This window comes from Sinocyclocheilus anshuiensis, unplaced genomic scaffold, assembly GCF_001515605.1.
Source record: "Sinocyclocheilus anshuiensis isolate Anshui unplaced genomic scaffold, SAMN03320099.WGS_v1.1 scaffold590, whole genome shotgun sequence".
Taxonomy (NCBI): domain Eukaryota; kingdom Metazoa; phylum Chordata; class Actinopteri; order Cypriniformes; family Cyprinidae; genus Sinocyclocheilus; species Sinocyclocheilus anshuiensis.
The window spans coordinates 456,333-469,125 of NW_015544192.1; the positions used below are offsets into that span (position 1 = coordinate 456,333).

The 12,793-nt window shown below is 39.8% G+C and overlaps 1 protein-coding gene across 2 annotated transcripts in view; it reads right to left on the reverse strand.

Moving 5' to 3' along the window:
• Window positions 1–1,286: 1,286 nt before the first annotated feature.
• Window positions 1,287–12,793, reverse strand: part of LOC107696536 (RNA-binding protein 24-like) — a 15,231-nt gene continuing 3,724 nt past the window's right edge. The window contains exons 1-4 of one of the 2 annotated variants that reach the window (XM_016496897.1): window positions 11,889–12,327; window positions 10,691–10,814; window positions 10,163–10,217; window positions 1,287–3,529 (exon numbers count right to left, since the gene is read on the reverse strand). In XM_016496897.1, the coding sequence (XP_016352383.1) occupies window positions 3,196–3,529; window positions 10,163–10,217; window positions 10,691–10,814; window positions 11,889–12,056 (681 nt within the window). In that variant the 5' untranslated portion in view covers window positions 12,057–12,327 and the 3' untranslated portion in view covers window positions 1,287–3,195. Of the gene's footprint in view, window positions 3,530–10,162; window positions 10,218–10,690; window positions 10,815–11,888; window positions 12,328–12,793 lie in introns of those variants that run through there. The other variant, XM_016496898.1, reaches the window with a different exon arrangement.

The window sequence follows — 12,793 nt, forward strand, 5'->3', positions numbered from 1 at the left end:
GTCAGAGAAAGGGGGGACATTCAGCATCAGATAGATAAAAAGGTAGTTCACAACACATAAAACATGCTAACACTGGATCTTTCTCCATTTCGCCACAGTTAGGTCTACTATCCCTGATTGGCAGAGTTTGTCATTTCTAATTCGCTGAAAAATGCTCCATTTCCCTGATGATCAAAACAAATGCACTTGAGAAGAAGACAGAACAAAAAGAGCCCTCAAAAAATGAGAATAAATATAAAGATCAGGGGCCCTAGAATCAAAACAATGTGGGACTTTTCCAAGTGTCCTTCGGAAAAATGGTCGCCTACATTAAATGACAGCATCGGGACTAAAGGTTTCGTCTACAACGCACCTATACCACAGTGATTAGTTGCTGCATACCTCCTTTCATAATAAATATCCTACTCTAATATTAATTATCGAAATAAAGATAACATAATAATAATGTATAATGATAATAGTAAGAAGCTAGATTCCGTCCATTTCTGCGATCTTTTTTTGGGGGTTTTGTTTTTTTTTTTTTCTTCTTTAATCACAGCAAGTTGGAAAGCAATGGAGTTCCCATCTCACTAATAATCTTTCTATCAATTACTATCCCCTTCCCGTATGCCCCTCGTCTTCCTCCTCTTGCAATCAACCCACAACCAGCAACTATTTTCATCAGCATCCTCTTCATCATCTAGAAGCAGTCGTTGGGTGTCTACTCCCTGCGCATCTCCCATCCGCCTCTTTGGTTGCTATTGCATCCGTTCGGCTTGTAGCTGCTGGGGCTGGTACTGACCGAAGGCCACAGCAGCGGCTGCAGACCCTGGCGCGGTGGTGGCCAGTGGCTGCTGCATGGTGTAGCCATAGCCGGCGGTAGCTACGTAGCCGGTTGCGGCGGGAGAGGCAGCGTACGGGTATTGCTCGTAGGCTGCAGCGGTTGCGGCACTGGCGTACTGTGCGTAGGCTGCACCTGTATAGTCGATGTAAGGTGAAGACGCGGTGGCGGAGGCCGCCGCTGACTGGGAACATTCGTATTTAAATAGTCAATAACACTTTACATGCCCAAATTCAGTGATAATGAAAAATGTCCTTGTTTTTTTGTGTGGTGTTATTCTTCTTTTTTAATATTTTCCCTTGTAAGAAAGAGTTCAAGTATAAAAATTCTCAACAGTGTAAAATAGCCCATCTGATGCATATTGTAAGCAATAGAAGCACAACATCCATCCTCGACATTGACAAAACATTCTAGTGTATGAAGCAGCATGTCCCTTAGGTTTCGCCAGGTCTCTTTTTTTTTGTCCTTTTTTTTTTTTTTAAGTCTTTTAAACAGTTCTGGATATGACAAATGGAGATAACATGCTCGAAACAGCAGGCCTCCAATAAAATAATGTCATATGATAGGCATTAAGCCGATATTTAATGTCATGTTCCAAATGTATATAAAAAAATAAAAATAAAAAAAATTGTACAGTGCACATACAGAATTGTATCTTAAATAAGTCCTACACCAACATTTTTGGTTGAGTATGTTAATAATACTACAACTAAGCCTACTCAATAACTTAGAATAATATGCCATGAGATGAATACATTATATCCATACAGTACCGCTTCCAAGTCTGTGATCTTAGAGCGCAACATAAGTCAACTCAAAATAAATATCTTAAATAGCAGATCTCTTTAAATTGCATTACAAACGTAAGGCACACAAAGAACCCTAATAAGCACGGATTCGGATCCTTTCTCTATAGTGCTGTTCTGTAAAGAGTTGCTCATTGAAATACATAGACCTTATTACTTGTGCTGGTGCTCAGACATAATTCTTAGTGAACATATAAAGACCAGGCAGATAGCGGCTCGTTGGTATAGGGTGAAAAGCTTGTGGGAACCCCTCTCCCTTATTGTGGCTCCTCGTCATGTTCCAGATAAAGATCTGTTGCTGATATTGGGAGGATGCACAGGTCTGTCCTCAAGCTTCCGGACCCTATCTAGGAGGATAAGAAGAGCTGACAGACCCAGAGCAGGATGAAAGTGATGAAACTGTGACAGCTCAACAAACGAGCACCAGTGATCTTTCCAGAGCAATCCGACTGTGTGCGTGTGTATCAGTGCCTGTTCCTTCCAACACAGCAATTGCTCCCGGATTCTAGTACTAGTACTGAGCAATGCCCCATGCTTTTTTCCCCAACATAGTAATCTTTGTGTGTGTGTGTGTGTGTGTGTGTGTGTGTCCTCCTCGCCCACAGACAGACATTAACACTTAAATTTGTGTGTAACGGTGTACCTGTTAGTCCGTGAGTGTTTTGTAAGCATATAATACAATACGTTTCAGATTTTTTTGTCTTTTCGAGACTGCCTTCAAATTGTTCGATGCCCATTGTGGGGGAGCAAAAGAAAATCTCTCCTGTTCCTGCACTTTGTTTTGTCCCCTGGCGGCCTGTTTGCTTTGCATAGGTCAGGAGATCAATACAGGAGTCAGAGAAAAGGGGGACATTCAGCATCAGATAGATAAAAAGGTAGTTCACAATACATAAAACATGCTAACACTGGATCTTTCTCCATTTCGCCACAGTTAGGTCTACTATCCCTGATTGGCAGAGTTTGTCATTTCTAATTCGCTGAAAAATGCTCCATTTCCCTGATGATCAAAACAAATGCACTTGAGAAGAAGACAGAACAAAAAGAGCCCTCAAAAAATGAGAATAAATATAAAGATCAGGGGCCCTAGAATCAAAACAATGTGGGACTTTTCCAAGTGTCCTTCGGAAAAATGGTCGCCTACATTAAATGACAGCATCGGGACTAAAGGTTTCGTCTACAACGCACCTATACCACAGTGATTAGTTGCTGCATACCTCCTTTCATAATAAATATCCTACTCTAATATTAATTATCGAAATAAAGATAACATAATAATAATGTATAATGATAATAGTAAGAAGCTAGATTCCGTCCATTTCTGCGATCTTTTTTTGGGGGTTTTGTTTTTTTTTTTTTCTTCTTTAATCACAGCAAGTTGGAAAGCAATGGGGTTCCCATCTCACTAATAATCTCTCTACCAATTACTATCCCCTCCCATATGCTCCTAGTCTTCCTCCTCTTGCAATCAACCCACAACCAGCAACTATTTTCATCAGCATCCTCTTCATCATCTAGAAGCAGTCGTTGGGTGTCTACTCCCTGCGCATCTCCCATCCGCCTCTTTGGTTGCTATTGCATCCGTTCGGCTTGTAGCTGCTGGGGCTGGTACTGACCGAAGGCCACAGCAGCGGCTGCAGACCCTGGCGCGGTGGTGGCCAGTGGCTGCTGCATGGTGTAGCCATAGCCGGCGGTAGCTACGTAGCCGGTTGCGGCGGGAGAGGCAGCGTACGGGTATTGCTCGTAGGCTGCAGCGGTTGCGGCACTGGCGTACTGTGCGTAGGCTGCACCTGTATAGTCGATGTAAGGTGAAGACGTGGTGGCGGAGGCCGCCGCTGGCTGGATGTGAGGGATGACCACACTGGGCTGCATAAAGGCCTGCGGGTACACGTAGTGAGTGGGGATCCTGTGAGAGACAAATACAACAGTATGTTAGCACTGCATTATGGACACATCAAATACAGAACCACAACCACAGCGCGGCCAAGCACCCCATTTCCACAATTCAATAACACCACGGAAATGCCTGCTAGTGATTAGAAATATAAGGTTGCCAAAATAGATATCTCTCTGTATAAGTGTAATTTCTATGCCATTAGCGTTACCAAATAATTACTGTTTTCAAACAGGTTTTTCCAAAATTCCCCTGTGTCACTGGTCAAACAAACGGTTTCTCCATCCCAAAAGCCATGAAACAGAGCAATTTTAAGGATGAAAGGTATTTAAAAAAAAAAAAAAAAAAAAAAAAAAAAAATCACCCTCTAATATTTAAAAGAAAGTTAAATCCAACTGAACATTATCCCCATCAGCTATTGGTCAAGCAATCAGATGCCCCGTCCCCAAGCTCATGCCATTGGCTCAGCCACTGTTGCTATGTAAGGCTGGTCAGGATTCTCAAACAAATGGCGCTTTTCCACTGCGTGGTACGACTCGGCACGGCACGGCTCGGTTTGAGTTTCCATTGCAGTTTAGTATCGCTTTAGAATGGGTGGGATTATTCACATGTAGTTATAGTTGTGCCGCCTATACTGCCGTGACTCCTGAAAAACTTTTTCATTCCGGGTCGCCCCATCAAGCTCTCGCTGGATCCGCTCCTCTGCTATCAACGAGAGGAACGTCTGTACTTCCTCAACAGACCACGAAACAACCACTTTTTGGTTGTTAAAATAAGGTGCGCTCGTTCAAAACAGTTGTGTTTGATCCTTCGCTGGCTGTGCTGATTTAAATCTAGCGGTTCTGTTGTGTTTGTGTCGCAAGTTCAGTGGCGCAGGTAGTGACGATTCTCTCCGGCCAATACGTGATCAGCAGAGTTTACACGTCACGTTTTGGTAACGGTACGGTTCACTTGGAACCTCAACCGAGGTGGTACTAAAAAAAGTACCAGGTACCAGGTACTGTACCCAGTGGAAAACCCCCCAAAAGTGAACCGTGCCGAGCCGTACCGGGCAGCGGAAAAGCGCCAAAAGAGAGCAATGTTTTGATAACACCTCAGTGTTTACACTTTCTGGGCAAATCAACCTACAATTGTCTAAAAGTTGTCTGTACGCTAACCTGTGACAGGAGAAAATTATTTAACAATCAAAAAAATATAAAACACCTTTTAATACTTAAAATGCTAAGTTAACAGATTCTGAATCATCGGTGTTAAAAGTCACGTGTTCAACACCCCTGTGTCCGTCCTATGAAATGGGGGAAGGTAGGACCCAGGAGAGGCGAAGAGGAGATGAGGGGAGCATTGTGAATATGTCAGGGCTACTTTGACAGCTGGACAGTTTTCAAAAAGGGACGTTGCTGGCTGTTTCCCCCTCCGCACTTAGACAATAAGCCTCAGGCTGGACAGCGCACACAGAGGGGAGTTTTGATTAAATAAGCAATCAGGAACAATGAGCCCATTCTGCCTTTCATTATGTACCCCATTGCACTTTCAGAGCGCTTTTCACATTTACTGTCTGCACTACACAGACAGGTGAAAATTTATTAAATTAGTTCAGGGATGATAGAATGCATTGAAATGCCTGTGACTCACTAAATATGATTTAATAAGCCAATACAGCTATATTGTAAAAGACAGTGACATCTGTGAGAATTTAGGGTAAGAGATTCTTATGAAAAACTATTTGTGATACTATGTGAAATTTTGACTTTAAAGAAACAGGGAACAGTGGCTGTTGGGGGAAAAACAATTTATTAAGATGATGTTTATGACTGGAATATGAGCAAATTACTTCCAATATTTCTGAGTTGGTTTGAAAAAGTGAGAGAACAGTTCTATTATGGCAACCCTATTTGTAGCACACAACTACATCAATCAAACCTCAACCCCTGACCACCCCAAAAACAAAATCCAAAACCTCTGCCCCAAATTAAAGAAAATAAGCATTACACAGGCGTCAAGAAAAAAAAAAAAAGGCAACAGTACGTATTACCAACATCAGCTTAAAACAACACAACCACTCACATAATGCCATAAATGAGAGGACTGAAACCTTAATTCCTTTTTCTCACTCAGGTCAAAGGGCAAAATGCTCCTATGAAATCTTTCATAGATGCCTTGCCAGTCTGAGGTGACAGCAAGGATTTTGTTAATATAGACTACCATTAGAGTCATACACAAAAGAGTCAAACACAGTGAAAACACACTCTACATACTGTAGGCTTCAAACATGGAGAAGTTCACATTCAACCTGCACAGGCACCACAACACAAAAACATCACCACACATAAGTGACTATTCACTCATTTAATAAATAAAATACTTCGCTAATTTAAAACAAGGTGCACACTGGGCTCTTAAAATATTAAACAAACACATTTATTCTGTGACTTAAATATGTATCAGTGCCAGAAATGAACTAATTATTATTAATATTAATTAACCACCAACAACTTAACTATTACCAATTAACGGACACTATTTGCCCACCGGATTTTATGGGCATTTTTTACTTTTCTGGGGGCACAGTTTCAATTAAATTAATTAAGTAACATAAAATTAGTAATTAGAATAATTAGATGTATGAGAATGTTACCAATCAAATCAAAAATCAATACATTTTGAGATTGCACCAAAATATGACAACAGAATATAAGCAGAGCTTGTCCATGAAAAAGTAATTCTGGGTAGTTGCTAGGGCACTGCTATGCGGTTGCTAAAGAACTGTGGCTGGTCACTAAGGTGTTTTTGACTCTGGACTGTATAAAGAATAGCTTAAGTAGTAAAGTTAATGCAAAAATAAATAAATGGAATAAACCTTCTAGCTCTTAATGGATGTAGCTAAGCACATCTTTAAGAAAAAAAATCCAAACATTAAATAAAAAAAAATACATATATAGGTTAAATGTAATACTCTTGCTCAGTGCATGTCTGTTACAACATGGACTAATATTAGGTTGGTCTATTGGTTTTTAGTACATTGAGATTCATACCGAACACTGTCTAAAAGCAGTACCAAGTTTCAGAGAAATTACAGAAACCTTGCGCAACCACTTTTGTGTTAAATAAAGTGCAGCTGACTCAAGACACAGTCAGTGCAGCTCTTTCAGTGTGAGTAACAGGGAGGGCTGGACGCTATTTTCTGCTTCCTCTGTCATTCCACACTAGAACGCCATTTTCTAAATGGAAGAAGATTTCACCTTCTACATCTTTATCTATTTGTCTAGTGAGCACTTAAGAAAATACTACACATCTGATCGTTTTTTTTTTTTTTTTTTTTTTAAGTCACATGACTATGAGCCAAAATAATCAGTGATTTATACAAAGAACTTACTCCCATTGACAACTGGTTATCAGGTTCTTTCAAACAGAGATTAAATTAATTGTTGGTACTGTGCTGCTCAAGAGCGACCATAAATGTATCAATTTCTCCATCTAGACCACTGCAGCCCAGGAACATTGAGGTTTGTGTCTACATAAAGGTCAATTTTGGAGTTCCAAAGATCTAAAAGTCACCTGTTGTCATCTGTGAAGATCTCAGCTGTGCAACTATGATTAGGGCAACAAGACCTAGACTTACATATTCTACACACTTTGGACAAATTCAAGGTTCAAGGTTTTTTTATTAATACCCGCAGGTAAATTTGTTGTGCAGACAGGTAATTGGCAAGATGCACTTTGTTGTCATGATCTGGTTAGGTTGTTTTTACACACTATGTGTGATAACGGCATATTTAACACTGAACTCTTGAGAATCTCTACAAAGAAAGTTGCAGAACTGGCATGACTTTGCAAATTTCAAACCTGGCCTATATATTACACAGTCCCAATTTGACTACCAACACCGTTTGGTTGCGTTTGGCCCCTGAACAACCTTTTCCAACCGCTTTGAGGTCAAAGTATGATGCCACTGTTCATTTGACACGCAGCTTCCTGACAACACCGTCAAAAAATGCCTTAACACAGTGCACTAGTGCTAGAGGTGCCATCTCAGCAGCAATGTGGCGCATGTTGGGCCTTGTTGAGTTTATCTCGAAGCTAAATGTCAGGAGCTGCCCAGCCCCCCCCAAGCCGAGAGAGAGTGTGTGACAGTGACCGGAGCCAGAGAGAGAGAGGGAGAAAGAGAAAGACAGTGTTAAAGAGCGAGAGAAAGCTTCATGCGACTGCAGTGTCAGCACTACAGCCTTTGTGCAAAACAATGGTGAAGCTTGTTTTCCTTAACGCCGCACGGGGCCATGTGACGAAGGCTCGTTCAGGGGGCTGTGGCATCCAGACATTTGTTTGTCACAGCAGAGGGCTCACAACACTGCAAACACATGCATGCATGTCACAAAAAGACACACGTTCACCCACACGCATACACTGTGGAATCCTCCACAGATTACATAATGACACTGAACGCCTGCCAGATTTCTAATATGCCTTCTTACAGAAAATTGTCAAGCTGCTCTGTAAACTGTTGTTTCTTTGTCTTTACACACTACACTACTGTTCAAAAGTTAAGGGTCGGTAGAGTTTTTTTTAAAGAAATTAACTTTTACCATTCAGCAAGAATGCATAAAAAAAAAAAAAAAAAGTGACTGTAAATACGTATATAATTTTGCAAAAGATTTCATTTAAAATGTTTTTTTGTTTTTTTTACTTTCTATTCAAAGAATCCTGAAAAAAAAATCCTTTTTTTCTTTTCTTTTTTTTTTAATATTAAGCAGCACAACTATTTTCAACATTGATAATAATAAGATTTTTTTTCTTGAGCAGCTAATCAGCAATTAGAATGATTTCTGAAGGATCATGTGACACTAAAAACTGGAGTTGTGGATGCTGAAAATTCAGATTTGCCAAGACAGGAATAAATCACATTTTAAAATATATTAAACAGAAAACAGCAAGTTTAAAATAATAAATACAGTAATATTATGAAATTATAATATAAAATAAAGCAGCCTTGGTGAGCTTGAGAGACCTCTATCGAAAACATTTTTTTAAAAAAAGAAAAGAAAAAAAGACCAACCTCAAACTTTTGAACGGCAAACTTGCATGGGCCGGTAATAGGCACAGTTACAAAAGTAATAAACCCATAAATAGAAAATTCTATTATCATTTACTCACCCTCATGTCATTCCATAACGGTATTTTCTTTCCTGAGACATAAAATAAGATGTGAGATCCGAGATGTTCATTTCCATATAGTAAATGTACATGGTGATTTTTAATGCCAAGCACCAAAATGGCAAAAGAAGCACTATAAAAATATCACAAAACAGACTCGTAATCTATACTTCAAATCTTCTGAACCTATTCAATAATTCTGTGTGTGGAACAGAATTTAAGTTATACACAGAAAAGACACAAAAGATCCCATTGTATATGGTGTCAATGCTTAAATACGCTAGTTTTGCAGTTCACTTTTAGCAAATAACTACTTAAATGTCTTTTCATCACATAAAGCCATCATATGGCTTCAAAAAACTTGGAATATAGCACAATCATTAAGATGCTTTTATAGTGCTTTTTTGTCCTTTTTGGAGCTTGGCAATATAAAAATTATCCACTTTAGTTGTATGGAAAAGAACATCTCAGACATCTCATGCTGCTTTCCATCTCTTTTTGCATTTTACTGAAGAAAAAAAATATACAGGAACAATAAGTGGCTGAGTAAATTAGTATATTTTTGTTTGGTTAAACTACCCCTGGTTGGTTTCGTTTTCATACAGAAATGGTCAAACAGGGAATTTATAAGGACATCATCACTTGGCAGCAGGACTCTAGAGACTCTGGATCCAATGCAGGATGCCTTATAGGGCTTGACAGTGGAGAAACAGTGAGAGAGCAAGAGCTGAAAAAGGAGGAGAAATGAACAGACACGATGGAGAGGTGAGAGAACGGTACGTGTCATAGTCTCTGTTGTGAGTGTGACAGGATGCCCAATCAGTGAGCAAAATAAAACCGCAACGTGCAAGTTTGTAGTCGGGCTGTTGGGTTGGCGTGAAGAGGGATCAACAATGGCACACAAAACAAAACGGCACTCACTCCAATAACAAGACACCAGAAAACACAAAAAAGTGAAAGAAATTAAATAAAATAATAAATGATCAAAAACACAAGCTCCAGCAATAAAAAATAAAAAGTGAAGAAAATAAAAGGAAGCAAAGTAAAAAATCACACTTTGCTCAGTGGCAAAGTTATCACTCCTCCACAACACGGAAATTCAGCACCCCAAACTAGCCTTTTTTCCATTAAATTAAAAAAAGCACACAGTTAAGCTATCAACACCACTTCATAACTGTAAAAAGGCACACACAGCTCTATGTACTATTAAAAGTGAAAGTCCAAACCAAAATAAAACCAACATAGCACACACACACACGTACACACTCTCAACATCAATCTAATTAATTAAAGTATTAAATAAGATTCAGTAATTATGAATAAGCATTTGAACATCATGTCTTCCCTATTATCAATGTATAAAAAAAACTTGTGTTCATGTGATTATGAACTCTGAGAGTTCATAATCTGGTCCTTAAACTGGTTTGATGTTTAAAACTACCACTGAACACCTACATAATCAATTTTTTCACAGTTCTAGGTGTTACTGTTACTCACCCATATGGTCTTTGGATGAAAGCAGGGTGAACCTGAGGGACACCGAAAGTAAAGCCTGCACACAAAAGCATTAAATAGCATGTTAACATTGCTCTTATCATTTTTACAAAATGACAAATGTTATAATCCCAACTAAATCTGCTAAAGATAAAGATTGGTGGAACTGCTGTTTTGTAGAAGTTTGCCAAGTCAGTGGGACTGTATACATTAAGTACAATAGCTTACAGTCAATCACATCATTACATCTCTAATCTCCTTTACAGTTACTGTTTACCATTAATTACGTCCTGAAAACCTTAGGTAAACATCAGTGCATGTACAAAGAAAGAAACTACACAACTGAAAAATGCCTATGCTTTTGCAGGAACATAAACCTATTTGCGCTTTGTCACCCAAACCTTGTAGGGCTTGTTGGTCATCATTAGTCATTGTGTCAATATATAAAAGAGCGATGCAGTTGTTAACCAATGGCTTCCACTCATGAATATTATCTTCTTTGCTCTTCATAGCAACACATAGAAGCCTCACCTGGCTGCATCACCCGTGGCTTGGCTCCGAGATAAGCCAGGTTAACGTTGGCTTTCCTGCCATCGATGATGGGGTTGGGGTCCTTACAAGCTCTGTCTGCAGCAGAGCGGTCTGCCATAGTCACCTAGTTTAAAATAGAGAAGTGTGGTGCATGAGAGATACAGAAGCAACAAATGCTCTAAAAACTAAAGGGATATGCGAATTCTGGCAACATAAATATATATATTCAAGCATCCATGACCCTATTTGATACTAAATAGCCAGAGAAAGCCATTGCAGACTTCACATAATTCCTTTAAACACCCTCATGACCTCTGCCCCAAATGAGGCTTTAAACACAAGATGGTGTGCTTTACTTGGTGTTTACTTATTTCTAAGATGTCTGGTCAACAAAAATCATTAAAGACATTTAGGTCACTGAAGGTTTTCTACGTCTAATGTTGGATATTCTCGTGAAGCAGGCAACAGGTTTATTGAGAAATCCACTTAGGGTCCCTCAACTGCTGCTGTGTGGACTGTCAAAACTTTACAAGTTGGCTTGTTTACTCTTGGAACTCTTATCAGGGTGCTTCTAGTCAAACTCGACAGCTGAGCCAACAAGGGCCTGTTTTAGACTTCAGCTGTGCACGTTATTCGATCAGGAATATTCTGATTAACATGTGGCTTAAATTTATACTCCGTGTATTTTAGATGTAAAGGGGTCGTTTACTTAAATTATTACCCGCATAAATTTCCTCGAATACAAAAGGAGATGACAGTCTCTGACAGAGTCCACTTTCCTTATGTCTTTTCTTACATAAAATGAAATTGAATAGGGACTGGGATATTCAGCCTAAGATTTCGTTTCGTGTTCGCCAGGACAACATGAGGGTGAGTTAATGTGAGTTAACTGAGGTGAACTGTCCCTTTTACAGCACAGGTTTCAATATCAGCCAGTAAAAGAAATGCAAGCAGATAGCGTAAAACAATTGTAAAAGTTTGAAAGGTTTAGCGGCCACTTACTAAAGATAGTATTTGAGTCGTCAAGCACGCGCGTTACGCAGAAACTCGGTGCGTTTGATTATAAAAGTCGCCTTCATTAGATCTGGTGACTTGCCATTTAAATGTGTTGTGTCACGCTGTCACACAGCCGTGGCGCAAAATGTTAGTTTCAAAGTTTACGTTTGACAGCCTCTAACGTCATAGTGGGAATACTTACAAATCCATAACCCCTGGACTTTCCAGTCTGTCTGTCGGTAATCACCACAGCTTCTTCTATTTCGCCAAACACTTCAAAATATTTCCTTAGACTGGAATCCGTCGTATGATACGGAAGACCACCGACAAATATCTTGGTATAAGTGGTGTCCTTTTGGGTGGTATGCATCCTCACAAAAATCCTCAAGTGCAAAAATAAAAAAGGGAAAGTCGATAGTGCAATTTAGGACTGATAATGACCGTACCACCCCGTTAATATTCCGTTAAAATATTCACTAGAAGTTACAAAAAGCGATTGCTGAGAAATATAAAACGCACGCTCGCAGATGGGTTTAATGTCAGAGGTAGATTAATGTGGTAAGTAGCCTAATGTGGAGCGGATTGAGCCAAGGATCATCAGGTGGGTCAAACTCCTCTTCCAAACTGACGTGACTTCTAAAAAGTGCGTGTGACCCATTCCTAAAAGCACCCGATTAAACCACACCCAGATCACTCTGAGGGAGGTACGAGCACGCCCACTACACGCGCTGAACAACAGCTGGACGGCGCACAACGGGCATCTGTGTGCCTTTGTTCAAGAACTGTAGACATTTCATACAGTTGTTGTTTTAGTAAATGCATGTCAATTTGCGTATGATAGGAAAAAAATACTCCAAACGCCACACTTTTCTAACAGTAAGCTTGCTCATAAAAGACAGATTAAACCAACCATGTGATTTTATGGTTTTAACTGGTCTCCCAGCCTTGCCAAGCTGGTCAGCAAGCTGGTCTCCCAGCCAGACCAGCTGAAAAAATGTTCTAAAACTCTAGAAGGCCAGCCGACTACTGCCTGAGATCCCTATAAAACCAGCCTACAGACCCGGCTGGAAGACCAGCAAACTGTGCTGGGTTAAACCAGATTATTCT